Below are 25,661 nucleotides of genomic sequence, written 5' to 3' on the forward strand. Positions count from 1 at the left end.
TAATTTACAATGCATTGGAAAAAAGAAACTGCGAGCAAGAAAATTTTTCGATCCAAATTTTTGAAAGTTACAAACAGTATTGATTTAATAGGACGCAAAAAAACTCATGGGACGCCATGGCATTTTCTTTTACAATGTTTCTCAATCAGATTGTTCGGCGCCCAGGGACAACTCCCGCTACTTCCTAGCCACGGCTCGGAAGTTGACCACACCTCGAAAAGAAAAGCAGATACCGTGAGCGAAGCGAGAAAGAAAATTTTACCAAATGTATTTTTATTTGTAAAAAACTTAAAGTCGAGGGGATAATTGCCACTCTTTGCCCCCCTGCTAGTGATCCTGACCGTCTGGAAGAAATAATGCAAGATGGACGTGAAAACTAATTCCGTCTTGAGTATCCTTTTGTACTACTACTAGTAGATTCTGCTAGTCTTGCTTTCTTTTACTTCAATGTATGCTCCTATAATTGATTTCCGTCCAAGGTTGGAAAAAGGCAAAAGGCAATGCCCCCTGTCCCCTTGTGGTTGCGCCATTTCCTTTTAGAGTATAATATTGTTTAATAACAGCGACAATATTCCTCTCCACTAAATTTCTAGGTGAAAGTATAATAATATAGGGGCATGGAACGTCTGGAAGGGGCGGGGGGGGGGCAAGGATGACCACACCTCGAAAACGAAGGTGAACCTAAAAGTATATATTTCACATGTATAATTAGATTTCAGTCATAGTAATTTACATTAATTTACGATAATTTCAAATTCAAGTGGTGTTTTTGAGGGGACAGCACTAGTATCGAAGTAATATACCCCATGGAAAAATACCTTTCTTGTCCCTTTGTGGAAAAATCTACGAACGTCCGTGATTAGGGGGGCAATTCCCCCCCCCCCCCCCGTGCGCACGCCTATGACCAATATATATGGAATAGTTTATAACATCGAGTAGTAGGATATCTCTCCTGTATGGTGCTGTAAACTAGGGAAATAATGACGATGTTTTGTAGGAGTTCATAGCTATTCAGCCTGTTGCGACACATGTGCAGAACAGGCGGAAGACATTCTTTTGTGTTTTCTGCAGTTGGTGGATTATGCTAGGTGAGATGATTTTGATGTTCTTTCTTTTCTTAACGTATTAAAAACGTGTCTTACAACCTAAGGCGTCATGATTTGTGCTCCTCCTGAGGATGAATTATATGATCAAACTGATGAAGGGACACTCACAAAGAGCATCCATGCCGGGATTTGAACTCCCGGATGTGCTAACTAGTCCATCACGGAGGCCAGTGCTAATGCACATGAATATCACTCCAATAGTTAGCCATTTGGAATCATTGGGGAACTCATGTAGTTACTAAAATGTGTACTTTTAGCATTTTTGATACAATTAAAACTATTTACAGCCAATGCATATTACTCATATTGAACCGGAACGACGAATTTGCGAATTTACTACAGGACTTTTCAAACATCAGCAGATAATTGTACATATAAGTAGTGAAGACCTGTTTGTGTGTGTGTGTGTGTGCGTGTGTGTGTGTGGGGGTGCGTGTGTGTGTGTGTGTGTGTGTGTGTGTGTGTGTGTGTGTGTGTGTGTGTGTGTGTGTGTGTGTGTGTGATGTGTGTGTGATGCAGTTATTTGGAAGGTTCATATTCCTGTAATAAATTCTAAGAGGACTTTTGAACTTCAGGAATGGCGCTAAAGGGGGTAGTGAGGGTTGGAGCCCGTCAAAATAGTTCTTAGCCTCCAGATTTTTATTGTACAGAAGACGTATTTCGACCAAAACAAGATAAAAACGTTTTTTTGTTTTTTCATTATAAATCTTTCTTAAAAGGTCATTACAATGCTCAAGTACATTTCCTACTTCAGGGAGATATTACCTTATTACGATGTGTTCTAAAATCGTAAAGGGGCAGGGCAACTGCTTATCTGCCTGGATCAACAACGGCCACTGATCATTTGATACTAAGAAATTGTTAATCATGAGTCGCCAAACTTGTCACGAAATTGACATGATATTGTGCTGTCTACCTGGTAGGTGGATTTATTCAGTGTCTGTGAGATTGTTATCTGGTTCTATAGGTTATATATAGAGTTAAATGTGTACCATTATTATCCTCTGCAAATGGTGTTTCCAATTTCCGGAATAGGTGTGAAAAATGAATTTTTGAAAATTGGAGGACGTTCAACATCTCAAGAACCGTCAAGCTAATTTTCTGTTTGATTGATTTAGTTTACTTTACATCGCTCTTCTGTCACTTTTGCCTAATTGCGAAGATATGATGAAATTGATGAATGGACACCCATACCCAAGCTGGGATTCGAACCCAGGACCTCTGTAGTCTTAGCGCGATGTGCTTACCACTCCGCCGCGGGGGGCACCATTTCTGATTGTAGTTTCTTATTCGAGTATTTGCAATGAACATAATTGTCAGCAATGTTCTCAATCCTTTCATCATTACATCTATTTTTGTTACTGAAAACATCCGAGAGGCAAAAATACGACATTAAGGAATTGAAAGACTACAGAAACTACCTAACTCTTAAATGTTAAGAATTAGAAAGAATATAAGTGAACCTCCCCGCCTCGGTTAGCGGTAATAATGATGCTTTGTAATCGAGGTGTTACGGGTTCGATCCACGGTTAGGCACATTTAATTAAGTGGCTCGGATTCCACTAAGGGCTGTAGGTTTTGTCCCGATTAGCCTTTGTGCAACTAAACATTGCAATTCAGTGCAAAAATCAGCACGCTTGGGCAGTTTTATTCCTTGTAATCCTAGGTCTACATGTTAATAAATTATTATTTATGACGTTGGAAAATAATTTATGCCGAGTGACCAATTTCTATTCCATGGAGAAGAATCAGATGTGAAACACATATAAAACTATTGGTAGTTATTTTCACTACTAATCACATCTGTCCAGTGCGAGAGCTGCAACTGTATCCATTGATTTATGTCAATGATATTGATAGTCAATGCTTTAGTCTCTATTCCTTATACAGAAATAGTGTTACATTACATAGTGTTATTTGTCGTATATCCAGAAAGTTGATTGATTGATTTGCTTTATTTTACTTCGCTTTTTGTGCCACTTTTGGCCAATTTGTGAAGATGGGGATGAGTGATGATATGATGAAAATGATGAATGGACACTCACAAACATCCGCGCCCAAGCCGGAATTCTAACTCGGGACCTCTGGCGTCGTAGCGCGATGTGCTAACCACTCCCCCACCGTGGCCGGCCCCAGAAAGTTGAAAGTGAATGAAATGTTGTGGTGTGTTTTGTATGGTCATTATCAATAGTAAGTCTGTCATATTATTCCACTAAATAATGTCTTTGGAAAAGAAAAAACAACATATAATTAATGTATTTTATTTTACATAAGACCTATGCCTAAAAATACTTTTGTATATGATGACACAGAACTATCTTATGTTGTGATTTATCTTTGGGTCTGACTGTAATATATATATGTAATTGGTGAAAAAATAACGCAGTAAAGTATTAAGTAAATATAGTTTATTACAAATCATGAAAGGAGTCAAATTCGAAATTAAATTGAACGGACGTTCAAAATGTTTAAAAATAGCACTATTTCCATAACAGATCATCAAGTATTTTTTACCATTGACCCTCAGGAATATCTCAAACTTACAATGAACGTTCATTGAACTTATTTATGATCGACAGCTAAAAAGTCATTCATTTGCGTGACTGGTTGATAATCCACCACCAGATAGAATTTACACAATATTTACCTAAAAACTTTGGGTAAAGTCACCTTCCCCCTAAAAAAAATCCCTTGGTAATGAACTTTCGTGTTCTCACAAAAAAAGTTATAATTTGGCACAATTTTTCTTTCGCGTGCAAACCTTTTGTAAAGGTGTACTTCAGTCTGTGCAATCAGCTTTTTCCATTTGTGAACAATATACTGGGGAAATCCACCGTCCTTCGCTGTTGTCATTGCACTACAACCCCATCGTGATTTAGTATTAGGATATATATCGCGTAGTGAAGAACTGTTTACAAGCATCGCCCAAACCATTGATTATCCCCCAAAACCTTTCCCTGCCTTCTTTTTTCTTTTCCTAGCTCTCAGCATGCGGTTTTCTTGCCACTTGGGGGAGGGAAAGCCGATTGTGAAAGAAAAAAGGGATGGCGGAGGAGTGAGGAGGGGGGTTCATGAGGGGCGCGAGCGATACAGAGGGGGAAACTGCTATCGCGACCAGCTTAGAAAAGTAGAAGTTAAAATTTACATACATTGCTCTGTACGTCGAAAAGCTACAGACATTCTAAAGAAAATTCTGTAAGATTACTTTCATTTATTTGCTATAGAAGAACAGTTGAAGCTTTCTTGTGCTTTAAAATGTTGATTTTAGTTATTGCATATAATTGGCAAGCAAGTGAACGAAATTGAGATAAGGAAAACTACGTAATAAATAATGTATTTACAAAAAGGCTTCGCGATATAACTAATTTCATATTTGATCTTTAACTCAGTAAAATTTAAATGCCACACACTTGACTGTTCGAGCACAGAAGGTCGACGCAAGAACCTATTTTTTAGGTATCGTCACCAGCGGTTATACGGGCTCTTAAGTTCGTGTGGCCTGTTGGTCTAGGGGTATGATTCTCGCTTAGGGTGCGAGAGGTCCCGGGTTCAAATCCCGGACAGGCCCAACTTTCCATTGCTTTTTCTTTCCCTTTATAAATCCTCCCTTGCCACTTGTTGAATTGAATTGAATTGTTGTTTTAAGTCCACTTTATGTACAGAAAGGCTAATCGCAACTGGACCTCAGTTTAATGTGGGATCCGATATCGAACCATTGTACCACCACCGGGTATCGAACCTTTCGCCACTTGTCTGAGGAACGATAGTGCATTGAATAAATTCAACATTTTTTTACAAAATGGTTAGTTAGGCAGTTAGATTTTCAAAATAGTGTGAGAGTTTGATGATATTGTTAGACCTTGTTACAAATAGTGATATTTGATATTCAGTCATTCTAAACTATACTCATGTATTAGAAACTTTGATAACTAATTGAAAAGAGAGTGGGTTGTGCAGAGTTTGAGCAGGCAATTACTTGTAATGGGGTCGCCTTAATCGGCATCTCGTTTTCTATGTTCATTTGATTCTTCGTAAATATTCGCGGCAAGGATATCATGTTGAGAAATTGAGACGAGAAGTCTGCGAAGGTGAGCGAGACTACAAATGTTCAAGATTTCAGTCTCGTTCAGGTTATTGTTTCTCTCCCCCCCTCCCTCTCCCCTCTCTCTCTCTCTCTCTCTCTCTCTCTCTCTCTCTCTCTCTCTCTCTCTCTCTCTCTCTCCACAAATCGGCCGCGCTTATTCCCCTCCCGAGCACAGCCTCGATTGCTAATAAATGCTTCTTAAACTCACAAGGCGTATTTGTTGACTTACAAATATACATAATAAGAAGATTGTAGTATTGAATCCACACCTACAAAAAAAAATGCAAACCGATTTATGGAAGAGCTCTGTGCAATGTAAAAAGTGATATTAATCAACGGCAAATAGTAATTACGAGAAGTTGTTTTTGTTCAAAGATGTACAAAGATTTGTTTTCACGATTTATATTACAGTATGCCACTGAAGTTAAATAATATCGTCACAGCAATAAGAAAACCTGTGCTATAGTGATAACCAGTGTCGGCGATTAGGGGGGGTTGTGAGGGAGGCAGTTGCCCCCCCCCCACTTTTTGCCACTCTTGCCCCTATGCTAAAAATTATCTACGAGGAAAAGTAAACTGTCTTTGTCCCCCCCCCCCCAGTTTTGGCACCTTTTCCCCTAATTTTGGTACCCAATCGCCTCCACTAGTGATAACGAATACTAGGAGACTGTAATGTTAAAATTTCATATTTATATGCCTAACACTTTCTGTGCTATAGAAAAATGATATTACGTCAATATGGGTAACATAGGCAATTGAAACGTCCTTTAAAGCACCCGCGCACACATTATTAAAGTCAGTGCTCGAAGTGGAAATTCAAATCAGTGACGTCAGATTGACATATCAGGTTAAACTCTGATTATTTAAAATTTCCGAACTGCCAAGTAACAAATGCAATTCAAAGCGTCTAAATTACACCAATTCCTACCATATTATAATGGGTTCAAGTTCAAACCGCTCACATTTTTCAAGTAACTCGTCGATCCACAACGTATTTTTCCACCCTTACCGCACCATTCCCCGTCACAAAGACGAGTGCATCCGATTTATATACGACAGGGCTTCTCAAACGTTGTACGCGAACCACACGTATACCTTCTGATACTGGTACGCGATGTTGACAGAAAAATACAGAAATCTATTGTAAAATCTCTATTATATTAATATATAATTATAGTTATTTTTTATTTGATTGTTAATAAAATAAGGTAATCTAAGCAGAGTTTTAGTAGTTAAAGAATCAAGTTTAAATGTTAGTATTGAAAACTATGCTTCACGTTTATTTATTTGGATGTGAACGTGCGACTTTGTGAATAGGCTTAGGCAGAAGCTACCATTGTTGAGGGCTAAAATCAAGAAATGTGACAAAACATTAACCATACGTTATTTAATATTTTTATATCTTTTTATTGTCTTCGTACAAGTATAAAATACATTTTCTTTAAATTGAAAGGCATGTTCATAGTTCTTCTTCTACATGTCAGTTAATCCTACTATGTAGAAAGGCAAGATAGTGTTCAAGGAATCTGTATGCCAGTTGTTTCTGAGATCCAGTCCAGATATGGAGTGGTTTTGGTGAAGCCATTGGTTGTTGTAACTGGGCAACCTCCACCAAATGACGTCACAGCAATCTGGATCATGCCATCAGTAAGTAATAGAGGACTTCCACTGTCTCCCTAAAAAAGAATATAAAATATGATATTTGTTTCCGCCTAAAATTTAAAAAAAATAGATAAACTGTTGATAGTTTCTACTAGCACTGTAATTTTTGCTTTATAGAGGTGTATCAAAATATGTGTTTTTCTTAATTGTTTAATGATTCAAATATGCTTACTTTATATTAGATTTTGTTTCACACCAATACAGGGACGCAGTTATGCATTTACAGCGCTAAATAAATATGTGTGTGCGTGTGTGAAAAACAAGGTGGAATTTCAACAACATGAAGAACAAAGTGTGGGTTCAGATTCAATCTTCACGAATTAAAAATAATTGCAACATAAAGATTATTAAATTTATATTCAACTTAATATATAGCTATCCATAGAAGTATACAATAACCAAATAGATAAAACAAATTGTGATCTACACTCAAAGGTATCGAAATAAATACGTAATTTGAAGAGTTATCTTAGAATATTACATTTTCCTCTAAGTCACAAAATTTGGGAGGGGGCATGTGGAAGTATCGGAAAGGCAGTGCCTCCCAGCCTCCCCTTAACGACTTCCCTGCACTAGTACAAAGCATATATGAAAAAATAAGGAAGTAAAATGCAGAGAATGCGTTATCGAAGTATGTTCCCTCGAATATTAATTTACTTGCACTTTCCGTTTACACTAGTTCCGAAACCTCCTAGACAACCTCCAATTTAATAATAACTGTATTAAGTAAATTTCAATTTGCTTCCTGCTATGGTTCATTTTGCATGAGTGTATGTTTATAATGATGGTATTGCAGATTGTTTAACTAATTAAAATTTCATACTTTGTAAACATTGCATCTCAGCTAAGTATACATTTCTATCAGTGAATGTGCTCCCAGATTTTTGTCATACACTGTAGAGCATCGTTTCGCAACCTATGGGGCGCGACCCATTGCTGGGTCCCGAGGGGACGTTTGGTGGGTCGTGAAGTCGACCAAAGTTTATTTACTGTGTTTTAAAAACCTATTACATTAAAATTACTAATACATACTGTGTTGTACATAGTCTAAACTCTACATTTCTGTTATTCGCGCTCTACCATTGCTTTTTACCGGCATCCCGGTAAACATAATCGGTGTTTAGTTAGATGTTAGACTAGAGTAAATTAGTTCTTAAATTATATATTTACTTTTCTATACTGAAGTATGTGTATTTTTTTAATCAAGCCTAAAAGATGGCTTCTTAAAGTTCTCGATGTTAGCAAAAACATGATTATAAACTGACTACAGGTATTTCTGCCAGTGCTCATGCTTAAGGGTCCCATGAAGTGTAATATCCTTCAAGGTGCGTCCCAGACTGAAAGAGATTTAGAACCACTGCTGTAGAGGCTACATCACGAGCAGGGTTGCCACATTTCCCTTTTGCCAATACAGGGCACGCATTAAATGGCATTGTAACAACAAGATTGTGTACACTCTCTCGCAACAGTGATATATTTTAATATTTTAATGTTCATAATATTAATTATTAAATTAAAATAATATTTATATAAACTTTCACAGGACATAAAAACAGATTGTAAAATACGTTACGTCCTGTGAAAACAGGATACATGACAATCCCAATCATGGCCAGTTGACATGTCACCACACAACAGCCAGTTGTGTTAAAAACAATGAAAGTGAAGTAATGACTCAAAATTAATCAATTTTAATATTACTAAAAACATTTTGCCATACATTAAGTGTGTCAGACTTGCAGATGTTAGTATATCATTATTATGGTTGCTGAGACCTGAAAATATATGTCTGAATGACATCTATACAGGGTGCGATTTAGAGAAAAAGGCGCGAGGAATTTCCCCAACCCCACAGACCGAAATATTGTAGAATCAATATCAGTACTCTCGAAAAATATGACTTACAGGCTTCCCCATGAGATAAACATTCGAAATAGCACCCTAGCACCACTGTTAAAAACACCTTGACGTTATGTACTCAGCTCACGAATCAGAAATTCTCAACAATATTTTAAGTATATACTCATGTTGGGTAAGAGTGTATTAACAAATTTAATGAAAGGAATTTACAAAACAGTCTCACATCAAATCGTTGCACAAGAGGGCGGATTTGGTGAACTCTTCATACAATAAATGTTAATTTAATTTCAATATTCTCGTTTAAAGAATTGCTGTAGAGAACAAGTAAATGAGTAATTTCCGTGATAAAAAATGCAAATTAAAATTCTTGGAAATGAATAAATTAGCATCAATAGAGGCTAGGAACAGTATTTGTATGAAGAAGCGAATATTTCACAATATTTCACTTCTCAAATATTTTAGTGTTTTGCTTGGTTACTGTTGTTAATAATAATCAGTGACGTGCACTGAGGAGTAGCTAGTCTAGCAGAGATAGATCAATCAATCTCGTGTCTCTAATTATTTTCAAATCACAATATTTATTGTCTTCAAACCTCAGTTCATATGCAACACTTTTTTACACGCGCTTCTTGTCCCTCGATGTGATCTGCAGGCACGACTGGTTACCCGTCTCCTCCGTCTCACCAGTTCCAGGTATAGACAGCCGCCCTAAGGGAAAGGGAAGATTTCTACCTCTACCTCCCTTGCCCCCTCGCCTCCCGCTCCAATGGTTGAAAGCCCGTGCTTCCAGGTCCTCCGGTCTATCTCCTATAGAACAGATAGGGGATTGGTTTCCCTTCGATTCCTTTGTAAATCCTCTAAAGAACTCAGTACTTATGTTCTCTGTTACTTACACCACAACATTTTACACGTTGTACAATATGTGTGTATACTATGGGATGTAGTTTTATTTGTTAATGAAATGGGAACGTACTTGTATTATGTGCAGACAAAAACTTTTGTTTCTTTTCTTTCTTTTTTTTCAAATATGGAATAGGCCTATGTAATGATTAAATAACAAATATTTGTTCACGCTCTCTCTCGATCTCGTTTTAGTAGTGTTTTATTTAAATATACGAATCTCTTGGCCTCCAATAAAAAAAATGGGTAAGCTAAACTGTCATAAATACGGATGCATTAATTTGGGCAAGAGAACGCGCGTTCTAATTGTTGTTGTTGGTTTGGTTTATCTTACTTCGCTTTTCTGCCACATTTGGTTATCGCGAATATGAGAATGAGTAATGATATGATCAAATTGATGAAGGGATCTCACAAAGAACAATTCAGACCGGGATCCGAACCCGTGACGAGCGCACATTCTTGTTCCATTGTGTTGTACACTCTGCAGTGAATAATGAAATAATTTGGAATGAAAAATGTATCCTAGAACTCAATGAAGCCAAATGAATATTGTTGAAGAAACTACAAAGAAGTGTGTTTTGTTACCTGTTTATCCCCTCTAAAATATTGAATTTTTTCTACCTTCCATCACCTTTTCTAGCTGTATCGTGATAAGTAGCTAATGAGCTTATGGAAGTCACAGGGACAATCATAAACAGAAAACTCTGGACTCCTGATTTCACAGTGCCCTGCAGATGCACTGAGAGGAAATTATTTGTATTTTTCCCATTTGTTTTAGCGTTGCTTTTCCATCACTTTACCTAACTACTGCCATGACGATGAACGTTGATAAAATTAAACTGATGAAGAGTGGTTACAAAGAAACAATCATGCACAGGCCAGGGCTCGAGCCCGGATCCTTCAGTAACGAGATCATGAGATGAAGAAATTAGGGAAATCAAGCAATGCATTTAAAAAAAACAACGTTAATCATATACAAAGATGGTATTTAAAAAATCCAATTGAAATTTACCACTGAGGAAAAATGCAGTTTACTTTACCGATACCCACGTATCCGAATGGTTAGCGCTTTCCTCTCGTCTTTGTTGTCGGCCGACCTCCGTAAGGGAGTGGAAGTGGTCCCGGATCGGTACTTGGTGGAGGCACATAGTGATACGGATCCCACTTTAAACTGTAGGCTCAGTCCATGTACATAAAGTGATTTAAAATACCAAATCAACCAACCGCGGGGGAGTGTTATCACTGCAAGCTACGACACCAGGAGTTCCGGGTTCGAACCCCGACTTCGGCATGGGTGTTATTTGTGTTTTTTTGTTTCTTCCCTAATTGTATCGTATCATCTTCGCGATTAACCAGATGTGTCAGCGACGCTAAGTAACATAAACCAAATCAAATCATTGATTGATTGTTTCATTTTATTTGTTTTACTTCGCTTTTCCAACAGTGTTGGCTAATCGTGAAGATGATACGATAAATTTGATGAAGGCAGAAGCACAAATAACACGCATGCCCAGGTCGGGATGCGAACCCGGGATATCTGGCTTAGTAGTCAAATCTGCTTGTTTTGGATTTTCGAAAGAGGTAGGGAGTTACGTGTACTTTTTTTTAGTAGTCCTTCCTCATTTTGCAATCTCTTTCTTTCTTTGACTTTCTATTTTTAGGAATATGGGTCCTAAAGAGGGGAGGGGAGATTATAACCCACACCAACCTCCTGGGTACGCCACTGATTGCTACCCCAAGTGTCGACGTCACCGCACGTTACTGATAATAATAATAGCACCAAGTCAAATAAATAAGTTCAAAATTACACAGATAATATTTGTAAGATATAGAATACATGGTAAGAGTAACATATTTATATTTCATCTCATTTCAAATCATATGTAGTTTTCAAAACGTTATCTTACTGGACCTCTAACGCTGTAAAAAGCTTTTAAAACTGTTTGTTTCTCACGTTGGAGTTCTGGTTTGAAAGTAAGACAATTAAATTGGATATACCTTCGAATAAGAATATGGATTTTTTTGTTGCCAAATTATATTTTTGAAAAGTATTTCTCCATTTCCCCAATTCAATTTATTGCTACAGGCAATTAATTCATGTTCAAACTATATCCAATAAATAAATAAAGTTAAGTTTGTTGACCACCACCCCAGGTTTATAGCACCCGTGGTTACAAAATTACTATTATTTTATTGTAATGTAGAATCATAGGATAAAATTTACCATTGTTCCCAGACATTCCAGTGTTAAATCGCAGCCTATCTTATTATAAAAATAAATATGATGATATCGTTATAGGGCTAGTCTGCATAATCTCCGTTCATCTATTAGTAACTTTCGTGAGTATTATATAATCAAACCTTCTTGACTTGTGTCGTCTTTTTCTAATATACCAAGTTGCAAACACTTCGACACAGTTTACATTGTAAAAAATACAAGTAGAATTAAGGCAAAGAACATCAACAATGATATCATCTTTCAGTTCTTTATTCTTTCTTTGCGATTATCAGATACATAATTCAGTAAATTAGAAGTTTTATTTGTAACTTCTGTTTAGTTTGTCAGTTATTAGATAATCCTTATAACTGTCACGAAGGTATTGTTCAAGGGATTTGGATGCCTGTTGTTTCTGTGATCCAGTCTAGGTACGGTGCTGTTCTAGTGAAGCCATTGGTGGTTGTAACCGGACACCCTCCACTACCGAAAGATGTGATTGCAATCTGGACCAGGCCATCAGTAAGGACTAAGGGGCTTCCACTGTCCCCCTACAAGAGTTCAAAATAAATTAATGGTTCTGCAGATTTAAATGGCACGATATGTTGGAGATATTAGATGAATTTTAAACTTTGACTACTCTACCATAAAAAATTTAACTAACTCCCTGGCATTTCTAAATCCGAAGATACTGCAGCAGCAACATAATAATTCCATCTGTCCCTATCCCGAGCAGGATCGATTGATTGATTTGTTTGATTTTTTTTATTTAGCGTCGCTTTTCTGCCATTTTTGGCTAATCGCGAAGATGAGGATGATGAAGGGTCACTCACAAAGAACACCATGCCAGGATTCGAGCCCGGTACCACACTGTGATAACCATTCCGCCACGAGGGTCGGCTGGGCAATATCAAACAGCACTTCCGACAATCCTTATCAAGTTATTTGTTCGCATCTTCACCCATTTCATGATCTCCTCAATTTTATTATTCCATTTATACTTATTTCTTGTTTACTTGTAGCTACGTTTCATAGGTCCAGCCTTTACATACCTACTTTATGTTGTAGCTTCTCTTGGCTATAGTTATTTTGTAAATGAGCCTTTCTTATTTATGGCCTTTCTATTAGGAACAAATGTTATAACTATAATGTTTATAATGTTTACAAAGTATGGTTTCAACGTATTGTTTCTTCCTTCTGAGGAGATTATAAATTATCACTACCTCTCAGTTACTGAAAGCATTCCTTTACTTTGTAAATAATGTAAATACTTTCTGTTCTGCCATGAGAGGGAGTGTGAAAGTTCTAGATCAGAGGGATGTGGTGTGATCAACGTCGAAGACTACATTTCCCTCCAGTAATCCACCTATTTGGAACTTGGATGAACTTAGACCTGTTTTGATTTGTCAGCCATACCCGTACATAGCTCACAACAAAGTCAAGTATATGATTCGGAATGACAAAGGAGGATTAAGAATTCATGAGGTTGGAAATATAATCAGTAATGAATATAGATGATAAGTGTCTAGCCGAAAGCAATTAATTTTATCTGATCCATCCATGCCATGAATATTATGCAAAACGTTCGAGATTCTGTGGTTGCCGAAAATGACTGATCTACTAATATTTCACACTTCATAAGAGCGATTGGGCATCAAACGTTAAATGCTAATGGCATTTAGCCACTTACAGGGTTTGATTTCGAATTATATGGCACCCATCACATTATGTGGCACAATGATGAGGGCCAACTTAGTGACCGAGCAATCTAACTTGACTTTTGATCTCGTCGCTCGAGTTCGAGTCACGTTTTCGAGGACGAGTACTCCTTGCGAGTGTCTCCTCGTTTATTTCACCTAATCATCACTCATCTTCATCGTCCCAATTAGCCAAAGGTGACAGAAAAGTGACGTAAAATAACAGGTTGAACGATAACAAGAACAAGTTCTTTGATGATAGTTGTGTGTGAATCATACTTCGAAGCCAATTCACTGTATGGAACCAATTTCAGACTTGGCAATCAAGGGTTCCCGGGTTCGATATCCGGTGGAGGCTCATAGTGGTTCGGATCCCACTTCAAACTGTAGGTTCAGTCCCGATTAGCCTTACTGTGCATAAAGTGGACTTAAAACACCAATTCAATCAATCAATTCAAAGTTGCTGGTCGCGGGCTGCGTGCTGCTTCTCTTTCATTGCTTCCCGCTTTGGCCTTTTCTTACATTATAATTACATGTGAACACACACGGGAAACGTCTGCAACATTACGTTTCGTCACTTCTTGTTCAGATATACACAAACTCTTTATTTCCTTTGCAACTTTGCAATATAATTTGCTCATAATCAAATGTAAATATTGTATAATAAGAACTACACGTTATTCCTGTTTGGAATATAAATGTAAAGATGAAACAACCCCTGCATATTAAAACATGCCGTGAACATCTACAGGGAGATGTGGAGGTAGGCCCTCACGCATTCACGATCTCGGCTTTATGTAGATATGATGCGATCAGCACCACTCTCCGTCCTCCTTTACCGCAAGTCCCCTTTTATTGAAGGCTTGGTGAACACCAGGGCCGCTCCACGCAGATCATTGCTGGAAAAATCCCCACCTGAAATCACCCATCTCGGGAACGCGAACTCGAGTATCATACCATATCATATCATCAAGAATTACCTCAGAATATTAAATTACATGTTACGTTACAACAAAAGTTTCTTTTTTCGCACAAAACAGATACGAAATAAAAGAAATTTCGAATTTTGCATAATTTCCAGGATAATAAGACTCCGCGAAAATATTAATATTTTAATAATAATAACAGAAACAATAACATTAATACCTAAGCAGAGGCCATCAGAATTTTGACTTAGTAGTTAAATGGCTTTAGCAAGAATTACAGGGTAATTCAAAATGAATGGTGCAACTTTACACAGTTATTATGCCGTTACTATGATAGATAATCAGACAAGGCCTCAATATAAAGAAAAACTGTGAAGAGTCTCACTAAGTGGACTTATGCTGCTTTGCCGCTGTTCCACCAGGATCGCCAGTGTTGCAAAATGGCTAGTGAGTAGTAGAAGGTGCATTGTGTGTTGGAGCTATCAAGAACTGATTCACTCACATTTCCGCATGCGTTTTGCTAGTAATGCACATGTTTCAGCCTTCCGAAAGTTTTGCCAAAGTTACAACTGTGAATTGATTTGGTGTTTTAAGTCCACTTTGTATACAGTAAGGCTAATCGAGACCGGACCTACAGTTTAAAGTGGGATCCGAACCACTATGTGCCTCCACCGGGTATCGAACCCGACAACGACGCTACCACTGCGCCATCGGGGAGGCACAACTGTGAATTGTTAGTGCCTTCGAAACCTAGGACAATGACTTGCTGGCTCGTGCATAGCATGTACTTGATTATCGTTTGGATGTTTACCGCATTACAAGTGGTTCCCATGTTGAATATTTGTAATGTAAGTCATGTGAGTAAAATTTCCACAGTTCATCTTCATGTTGATGCCTTGTCTGATTTTCTATCATAAATAGTAACGTCGTAATAACTGTGTAAAGTTGCACCATTCATTTTAAATTACCCTGTACCATGGCCAATTAGGGCCACTGACCTCAATCCCTTCACCTCTCCCCCTCCTGCTGCTGATACTTCGCCACCGTACTGTGTATGAACACCTCACTAGGTCATGGTCTTGCTGTTTACACGCAATATTAGGAAGGAGTATAAATTAGGAGAATAACAACTTTGCCGCAAGCATGGAGGATGCACCAAAATCTGCTGTCGCCCGGGCAATGAAATCTCCATTTTCGACTCTGTTAATAACACAGTCCTGTTCTACGAAACTTGGCAAAGTATATTATACAGTGACTTTTCAAAACATGCGTTAACTGCATTGAGCACCATGCTCATTGCTCACTTCTTGAAAGTTAAAATGCATTTGAATAGTCTCTACTTACGCTGCAAGGGCTCTTTCCACCGCCTGGGAGTGTGCAGAGCTGTGCGTCAATTATGAAAGACCAATCGCTGTAGCACTCGTCGTGTGTTGCCACCACAAGGTTCACCCACTTCAAGAGAGGGTCGTTGGATGAGTCATCTGGTAAATGAAATTAAATAGTTTTTACTGATTTGAAGAGATTATACACATTGTTAAACATAATAGCTCCATCTAGTTCGATGCACTTTTTGACTCTCTCTGCACTGGCGTGTCTATACAGCGTCGCAACCTTAAAAGTCAGTATGGGTTAAATGGAGAGCGGGGTTGCCAGATCAACAAACGGAGAAACATCGAGTCGCTGTTTATCGCTAATGATTGTGACAAATTTACTTCCTTAATATCGTATAGGAAATCTTCAAAATCTATGTATTTGATGCATTTTGAAAAAAAAATATATAGTTACCTCAAGATTTGCATGTAAATGTTTATATTTCGACGTAACTATTTACCATTTTACATTTGCATTATATGTGTAATACACGCAACTATTGTTACTTCTTTCATTGAATGTTGTATCCTTTACATAAACAGAATTAAATAAATACAAAAACAAACATTAAGATATCTTTTCTCCGGAAAATAAAGCACACTGCACTTCCTACGAACCGAGGCACATGCCTACAACTGAATTGTAACCTTGGTGGCGCGCAATGAATTTGATATGCGAGACAGCCCTCATAAGGAAACTACGATTGCGGAATAAATAACGGTGCTGTGGAGTAACAATGCATGCTAATAATAACTTCAAACAATTGTCTACACTTTTCTCGCTTGGTCTGCACGTGTATCGCGACAAACCGAAAAGTTTCTCGCTAACCAACTTATTCGTGTTACGGTCTGATGATTTATACAAAATATCCAATGTATATATATATAACTCTCGTCGTAAGCAAATTATTTCACTCTGGCGAAGAATATCATATCTACAAACACCATAGATCCCATAGAAAAGAAAACTGTCGAAGTTGTTAAAGCGATTTCATATTTATTGCTTTTGAAGTATTTACTAGAAAAAATTAAGCGTTTTGCAAAATTGCATAATTATGGAAATTTCAGATCACATGAATTTATGACAGGTTATATAATGCCGTCATTAAATAGAGCATAAAAAACCCTACAGGATAATGATTTCACTGTTTGAAATTTATGACTTTTACATTTTGTAAATTTTGTAACATCTGGCGACGCAGCGGTGGTAGAGAAGGACAGAGCTATTTGCAAAACTCATGTATTAGAGAGAGAGAGAAGTACTCCATTTACTTCCATACTGACGTTTAAGGTTGAGACACTCTTAGGGTGACCAGATATTTGTTGACCAAAAAGAGTATAGTCTATAGGTTGAAGGTGCGCATGGACAAAACATAAAAAGAAAATGAAAATAAGGGTGGCTATTTATTATTGCTTCTATTATAGCCCCTATAAAATAGGCCTACACTCTGCAGATTCAAATTACTTATGGGTCTAATGTAATTAGCTAATTACAAATACTTACTCACCAATGGGCTCCATCATTCATACTTCTGGGATGATTTTGCTTTCTTGAGTATGTTCAAGTCATTCTTTATTGCCAGTCCAAATTCTTTACATGTCATGTGCACATTGAATTTCACTTGCATTACTTGTTCGAATGTTGACACCAAGAGTGTACTCTTTTCCTCTCGCCAATAAGTTTTAATAACACTGAAAAGTCTTTCACAATCAACATTTGTACCAGGCAGAGTAAACAAGAATTTTATAAGAGGCACAATCACTTTTAAATTTGACCCAGCCTGTACTAAATCTTTGTACACTGACCTCCACTTACCCATCATTGTTTCTTTTCATTCTGTGGGTTTTAACGCATTTTTGAGCGCAAAATAATGAATGAAATTAAATAGCAAGGAAAAGAGTATATTTGGGGATTTTTGCAAATTGAAAAGAGTATAGAGTATATGAACCTCTAAAAGAGTATAATACTCTTATAAAGGGTATGTCTGGTCACCCTAGACACTCTTATAGTTGGTTACACGATGCAACACCAACTCGTCTACTTCGTTGGTATGGTGTCAAGCAGTGTATTTGGTGTCTGCACTGTTTGCACGAAGTTCTGGAGCGGTGTAATGCGTGGTGTATGATCACGTGGTGCGTACTAACTAATCAAATGAACTTTTAAAGCAGCACACAGTAAGGTAAAAATGTAAAGTGTTCCCCTGTGCTTTGCACCACGCCATGAATGCGTAAGGGAGAGTGGAGTTACGGCCCTACACTTTATTGATCTCAGCTGGGGGTAATGTGATCAGCACCACGCCTCTGGCTGCCTTTACCCCACATAGTTTCCTCCAGACGACGCTGGGTGGGCGCCGGAGCTGTTTGACTGAGCTACCGGAGCAGACAGGCATTTGTTGAATTTTCTGAAACTTGAACCTTTAATGACTTGAACACCGCTATTCGTCTACTTGGTTGAACATCATTTCCTTGCACCAGCCTGACACCGGGATACACCTAGTGTCAGAAAGTGTAGCGAACTATACCTTGTCCCAGCTAACTGTGGAGCAAGGCCGCGCATAGCGTCAGAGAAGCGAGGGAAATCTATTGGCCATAGACAAGCAGTAGACGCTGATGGGAAGGCTGGAAACTTCAGTCGCTTTCCCCCTCTCCATGCACTTCCGTTCCTCTCACGTGTTCATTGGTGGAGTCGTCTCGCGTCACTACTTGCGCAGAGATTTGTTTTCTTTGCCTGCTCCACAGTTAGCTGGGACGGAGTTTAGATGGGACAACTTCATCTAAGAACTACAATTAACTAAGGAACACAATCTAACATGAAGGTGACAAGCAACGAAAATATAAAAACGCTAGCTCTAGTAAAAAGAAATCACGATCCAAATTACTTCTGATATATTTATGATTACAGCTTACCATCTCCATCCACTCCCCATCCCACAGCTGTGACGTCACGGCCAGCAAAGTCATCGCCTGCTTGAGAATGAGTAGGCAGTGTAATGGGCTGGATAACATCTGTAAAATGAAATAATTCACGTAAGTACTAGTTTAAATCAGACTTTGTTAATGGTATCGGACAAATTAAATAAATAACGGAACTTCAACGTATAATAATATACCGGGTGTTTCAGAAATAATTGAGGGGGTTTCACAAATTTATTACAGGTAAACTATTGAAATTACGTTAATGAAACCGGTCCAAAACGAACGAGGAACGCCAACACAGGTTTTCTTTCCCCATCTACAAATGTGTGCACCACGGGTGACACGGCACACATCAACATGATAGTCTAGTTCTCGCATCAATATGGTTCTGTCGATAGTGTATATCGCTGCGATGATACGCTTCCTTAGGGCTGCGATATCACGCGGCATCTCTGGGACGAATACCCTCTTTGATGAAACCCCACAAAAAGAAGTCGCATAGTGTAAGGTCCGGTGATCTTGGCGGCCACAGCAGCTGAACGAAACACCGTTAGTGACGTGTGTCGCCAAACGGCAGGAATGTGAACTCTCATCTTAACAAAACATACACGCACAAACTGTATGCGTTCCTTGTTCGTTCTGGACTGGTTTCATTAACGTAAGTTCAATAGTTTAGGCCAACTTGCAATAAATTTTTATAACCCGTCGAACATTTCTGAAACGCCTGATACTATGTTGAATATTACACCAGTTTCTCTGAATACAAAAATTATGTTAGTGTATACTCGTATAATACAGGAGAATGAGATATATATATATTAATTTATGTGAATGTAAATAAAATATCCAAGCACTTAACAAACCCAGTGGAGACACATAGTGGTTCTGAATTCTGATCGCACTTTAAATTGTATGTCTAGTACCGATTAGACTGTCTGAATATAAAGTGGACATAGAACAAGAATTTTGAAGATATAACCTGAATTACTTTGAACTTACTGAATTAAAAATTACACTGTGTAATAGGAACATAGGGTAAATAAGTAGAATATAATGTAAAAGATTCTGATTCTGTCGATCAGGATTTATTACAATGCAACCTCATGCTGCTTGTAATCGTCTTGAGCATTAATACACATCATCAGTGGCGTCTCGTGGCCTCAAATTTGGCCGGGGCTTATTTTTTAAGGAATTTAAAATATAATGACAATTCACATGAATTACAAAAAATAGGTATTCTTTTCTTCTAGACTACAAAACTGAACTTACGTTTTTGAACGAATTTAAAATGTAATGACAAATTACATGAATTACAGAAAAACGGGTATTTATCTTCTTCTAAACTACAAAACTGGACTTATTTTTTTAAAGAATTTAAAATATAATGACAATTCACATGATTACAAAAGAAACTGGTATTGTTGTGAAACATACCTTTCTACGAACGTTGACTCCTGTTCTTCTGCTCAGCAGATTTTGTTATTACTTTTTCGTTGAAGCCCTCTATGTTTGAAATGTATTCTTTCTCTATTGTAAGAAAGTGCCAAGGCATTTGGTCTGTCTTGTCCCATTGCATTTCTTAAGCAGGTTTTAATACGCTTCAATGTGCTGAAACATCGTTCAGATTCAGCTGTTGCCACTGGAGTTATTAAAACTATGTTTGTCATTTTTACTGTTTCTGAAAAGGTACCCTCTAAATAATTTTAAATAAAAAATGAATGCAATCTACTGATAGAGTTTATGTTTTTCAACTCTTCACTACAATAAAGAACACAAAGTTCCCTCTTTAGTTTTCCCTCTTCTATGAAGGAATAATAAATCTGGGAAGATGCCTGTGTTTAAAGATTGTTCTCTTTCATTATGTCCTCGTAGAGCAAGTTCATGTCGACCACAGAATTTTAAGCAATCGATAATTCTATTTAATATATGCCTATTTTTCCGGACAAATTCATTGTGTCTTGTAATTGACAGCCTATGTCCTTCATCAATTTGTGTTCGAACATCAACCCTGCCAAACTCACTCAAACATAGCGAATGAAAGCCACCACAACACTACAGAACAAGACGCGAGATCGAACGCGACGCGAAGGAACTAGCCCCGAATCAGCACTCAAATCCATTGGACTCTCCCCTCCTCTCTCTGCTAGCATGTGACCTTCACTGTAGCCTAGGTGGGTGTAGGCCACGCCTTCCTTTGCGACGTGCCCCGGACGCGTATTTCACATATGCACATTGAAATAGAGATTGGGGGCGTGGTTTGTAATGGAGAAGTTTCTGGTTGGCTGGTCTATTTTTTTCTTTATTGAGTACTTCTATGGCGTGAACTTGTTGAATGATTTAAACCACTTATATTTTCCTTTCTCATCTATTAGCTACTTTTTATACATTGCTTTGATCTTTTCTACATCTTTCTGTTATGGTTCACTTTCACTAAATCGATAATTATCCTCCAGCGACTTATTTATATTCTTTCAACTTGTGCTGCCATCTACTTTTCTTTTTTGAAACTCATCTCTTTTCATCTTGTGTTGTTGTTTCCAGTATGTAATATCTGGTTTGTAACAACTTTTTACAAGACAAATAGCTGCGCGCTTATATAGTCGAAATTAAGGTTTTGGCGCTACTCAAGGTTTTGACAGTTTTTTAAAGTAAAAATAAAAAATTATCCTTGTTTGCATCTGACGAAAAGCTGAAAATGACCAATATATTAAATAATTGTATAAGAATTTTCATCCAACGCAACATTTTAAAAATTATTGCCGCTTTTATTTCCAATAAGAAAGTCTATTCGCTTTTCGAGTATTGATTACTATCCGATTGCTTTGCATTTTTCCCACTAGATGGTTCTGCTTGTAGTCTGTGGTTTACAGAAAGCGTTCGCACAAGTCAATGAAATAAATGCCAGTGTCCTATCCTATATCATTGCGGCAGTCTGCTAGCCAATAGGGAGCATTCATACACAAACCACGCCCCCAATCTCTATTTCAATGTGCACATGTGAAATACGCGCCCCGGACATCGATAATTGACATCAATGCCGCTAGGAGCGCTGTCGTATCCATTGCAGCAGACGACGAATTTACGTGGGTAAAAATCAGTGACATCATGTAGAGCTTATCAAGAGGAACAACTTTTCTCAGCAACACTTTACTTGTTGGTGCTTTGATTGCACTCTAGGAGCCGTTACATTTTCTATCCTGTATGAATGCAACCCTTGGAGCAGATTCATGGTTTACACTGCCTATTACATTTGCTGTCGGAAAATATTATAAAAGCCATGGTACGTTATGGGGAAAAATCATACCAGGAAACCCCCTTTCCTTCAAATTATAAGTATAATTGTCACAATACACACACATGCGTTGTGCGTTTTCATAAAAGAAAGAATTCGTAATATTTGTAGAGATATTAACACTCCAAGTGAATACTACACGTTTTGTCCTTCTGAGAGAAATAATAGATGTGAGAGCGGCAATTGTGAATCTGTGTCATGCAATGTGATATTTTTTTGAGGTTTCGTAGCAAAATATTGTTCAGAAAAAGTTGTTCGCCTTAATGTCCTTTACACACTGTGCAGTGATATATTTCGACACCCTATCTACACACGTATATAGTGTGACCGGCTTAAAAGTATAATAAAAGAAAAATTAATAACTTTTAAGTTAATATGGCTTGAATATGGGTTTGACATCTGTCGTGCTACTAATGGTGCACATACCGAGATGTACGTATTAGGTATGTAAAACAACTTTTGAGTTATTCAATAGATAGAAATAAACTGTACGGAACTATGCTTAAAAGCAAGTTGCATTGATTTCAATCAGGTTAATTTACAACAAGATTTAAATCTCTTTAAAGATATAATTTATAGAATATTGTGCATAAGGATTTTGTAAACATCAGAATCACTTTTGGTGAAAATACATTAATGTCGTAATCATTTAATGATGTTTATTATCCTCTAAGAAAGCAAAATATAGGAAACAAAATATATGTACTGATGGGGTGAAGCTCATACGAAAGGAAATGTAATATGTTTACTGTAAACACACTTACATTTCTCTTGATTTAAAATTCAATAATTATTGTAGACAAAAATAACAAACGTTTTGTGTAGAATAATATACAGAATACTAATCATGGTAAAGTGTAAATAAACATGGCAGCTGATAGTTTGCAAAGTATCATTTAAAATATCACCAAAATTCAGCTACAAAAACTGTAAAAAATATTTTAAGTTACAATTATGCTTTTTTTCTCTGGAAGAAAAGTTACTGAAATTATCATTGTTTCATTAACACATCCAACAAACATTTCCATAGTAGGTTCATATACACAGTATCAGAAACAGAAAAATCTATATTTATATGTAATTTTTTATTTGCTTTAATCAAACTATTCAAACATTTTACAGGGCTGTTTAAGGTAATAGAGAAATCCTTTCTATAAAAAATATGTATCTATATGTATGGTGTCAAAAACCATACAAGCAATTTTAAGCTTGTTTTTTTAATAAAAAAACAATTTAAATAAAAGAAATCTGATTTAAATCAAAAATCATCAAAAATGTTTCTTTTAAATAAGAATCATTATTTTTTCCAATTTGCTTAAAAGTTGTTAATTTCTATTTTATTATACTTAAAATCGGACAGGCCTCCCCGATGGCGCAGTGGGAGCGTCGTCGCCTTGTAATCAAGGAGTCCCGGGTTCGATACCCGGTGGAGACACATAGTGCTTCGGATCTCACTTTAAACTATAGGTCCAGTCCCGATTAGCCTTACTGTGCATAAAGTGGACTTAAAATACCAAATCAATCAATCAATTTAAAATCGGACACCTATATAGAGAGACGAGGTGCTCCAGTGAGGCCCAGTCGACAGCCGACTCGGTGAAGGAGTGCCTTAAGTGGTCAACTTTCGATCTCTCCACGGAAGTTTCCGGTTTCGAATCCCGATCTCGACATGGATGTATTTTGCCAATACATGTGGAAACTTTTTAGACCATTCCCCTTCATAATAAAAACAGCTCTGGGGTTCATCCAGTCTCTATAATTGGATACCTGGGAGCAATCCTGAGGGTAAGAGCGACCGAAGCGTTGTGTTAATCACATCACTTTCATAGTGAAGCCCTAAGTGTCTTCACGGTATGTTGTAATATGAAGGTATGGCGTTACCTGCATGCGTTTATGTAGAAAGCAATAGGAAAGCAAGAGAAGGAATATTGTATCTATATGTTTCTTAAGCTTTTCTGCCTTTTTAAGCTAATCGCGACGATGAGAATTAATGATAAGTTGATGTCTGGATGAAATTTATGAAGAAACAAGCACAGTAGAATGCCCACACTAGGGCCCGAACGTAGGACCATAGGCGGATCCAGGTTTATTTTTTTCTGAGGGGACAGCATATGTTGTAATCATTATGTGTGCATATATTCCCTATACTTTATCTCTTTCCTTTACTTTTTACATTCTAAATGATTTCCGATGTAGGCAATTTCGGTGGGCTCTAGGGTGAGCTAATTCTACTTGCCTGTGTTTGATTGTAATAAGAACAACCTTACATGTCTTACATAATCTAGACAATTGGTAAATCTCAACTATTCTCCATCTACTGTAAGAATGAAATTGATCTCACCAATACCACTCGACTTCTGGTAAATAGTTCCTCTCCTATGTGTTAGTTCTTGCGTTATTTTGCCCATGAATATATTGGTAGCAGAGTAAAATGCCCCACAACTTCAATACAGCAGCTACATTGAGTGGTATGGCCTTATCATTATATTCATACGCGGAAGAATCATACACAACTGTCATTGCAATAACCGATAGGATCTCTGACAAGCCACGTGTTATTGTTTACACTGATTTCGTTCTTAGAGCGGACAGAGAATAGATCACTCGAAGATCATATGTGACCGATGCCACCTTTAGGTACCTGAGAACTGCACTGGCGACTCGAGCTTCACCAGGGCGATGTCATTGTAGAGGTAGTCGCCGTCGAAGTCAGGATGGACGATTCCTTGGCTGGATTGGGCGTCCACTCTTTCGGGATCCCCACCGTCGTCAGGATTCAGGGCACCGAAGTAGATGATGAATTCTTGAAGACCTCTTTGAGACCATTTATAGTGTTGTACAGTGGGATCCATGAGTATTACCGTGCAAATTGTCCATGACTATTTTCATTAATTTTTTTTTAAAACCTATGTGTTTTTAAGCGATGGATTTTTATGTATGCTGGTGAAGAAGTTGTCAACAGCTTGTTTTGAGTTTTCTTTTAATTCTTGAAGCTATTATTTGGTCAAATAAAGTGCACGAACATGGTGATGGACAATTTGCAAGGTAATACTCATGGATCCCACTGTATATGTAATAATAATTGACACATAAACATATAATTGTAGGGTTCGAGTGTAAAACATGGTAAGTGACCTTTTGCTTATTTCTGAGTTCATTAAGAAAAAATGTTATTAGAAGCTACACTGTAGATAAATTGTTTTCATTTTCTGTTTACCAATTTCAGAAGGCTTGACTGAGTCCAATGCAAATTGTATGACATGACAATTTCATTCGAAAATTGTTACTTTGTAACTCAAAAATGACCAAAATGTCACCATGTTTTACACCCGAGCCCTTCAACTGATACATGACTCTCTGATTACATGATTATATGTACACATACATACATGCACTATGATTATAAAGGTGTATCATAATAAACTAATGATACTTTAATTTCAGAACACTAGCTAAACTGAAAGCTAACTAGGAAGATGGTTGAGTATTCTGCTATGCGATTGGATAACGAACGCCCTGTCATCAAACTGTCACGAAAAGTGCCGAGGTGTACGCGTAAGAGGTGACGCTTTCTTAAGACAGTTTGATCCAATTCTTTGGTTATCGTTTGTAAAGGCAAAGCTAAAGTGTATC

General features: G+C 37.4%; 1 protein-coding gene and 1 non-coding gene across 2 annotated transcripts in view; one reads left to right on the forward strand and one right to left on the reverse strand.

Moving 5' to 3' along the window:
* Window positions 1-4,602: 4,602 nt before the first annotated feature.
* On the forward strand, window positions 4,603-4,674 carry TRNAP-AGG (transfer RNA proline (anticodon AGG)). The gene has a single exon. It is a non-coding gene; the product is annotated as a tRNA-Pro (tRNA).
* Window positions 4,675-6,607: 1,933 nt separating this feature from the next.
* The window catches only part of LOC145992615 (brachyurin-like), a 32,629-nt gene continuing 13,575 nt past the window's right edge, over window positions 6,608-25,661 (reverse strand). The window contains exons 4-7 of the mRNA XM_083128975.1: window positions 24,670-24,842; window positions 18,728-18,826; window positions 15,795-15,931; window positions 6,608-6,866 (exon numbers count right to left, since the gene is read on the reverse strand). Coding sequence (XP_082985101.1) covers window positions 6,708-6,866; window positions 15,795-15,931; window positions 18,728-18,826; window positions 24,670-24,842 — 568 coding nt within the window. The 3' untranslated portion in view covers window positions 6,608-6,707. The remainder of the gene's footprint in view (window positions 6,867-15,794; window positions 15,932-18,727; window positions 18,827-24,669; window positions 24,843-25,661) is intronic.

This window comes from Lepisma saccharinum, chromosome 9 (assembly GCF_977018435.1).
Source record: "Lepisma saccharinum chromosome 9, izLepSacc3.1, whole genome shotgun sequence".
Classification (NCBI taxonomy): Eukaryota; Metazoa; Arthropoda; class Insecta; order Zygentoma; family Lepismatidae; genus Lepisma; species Lepisma saccharinum.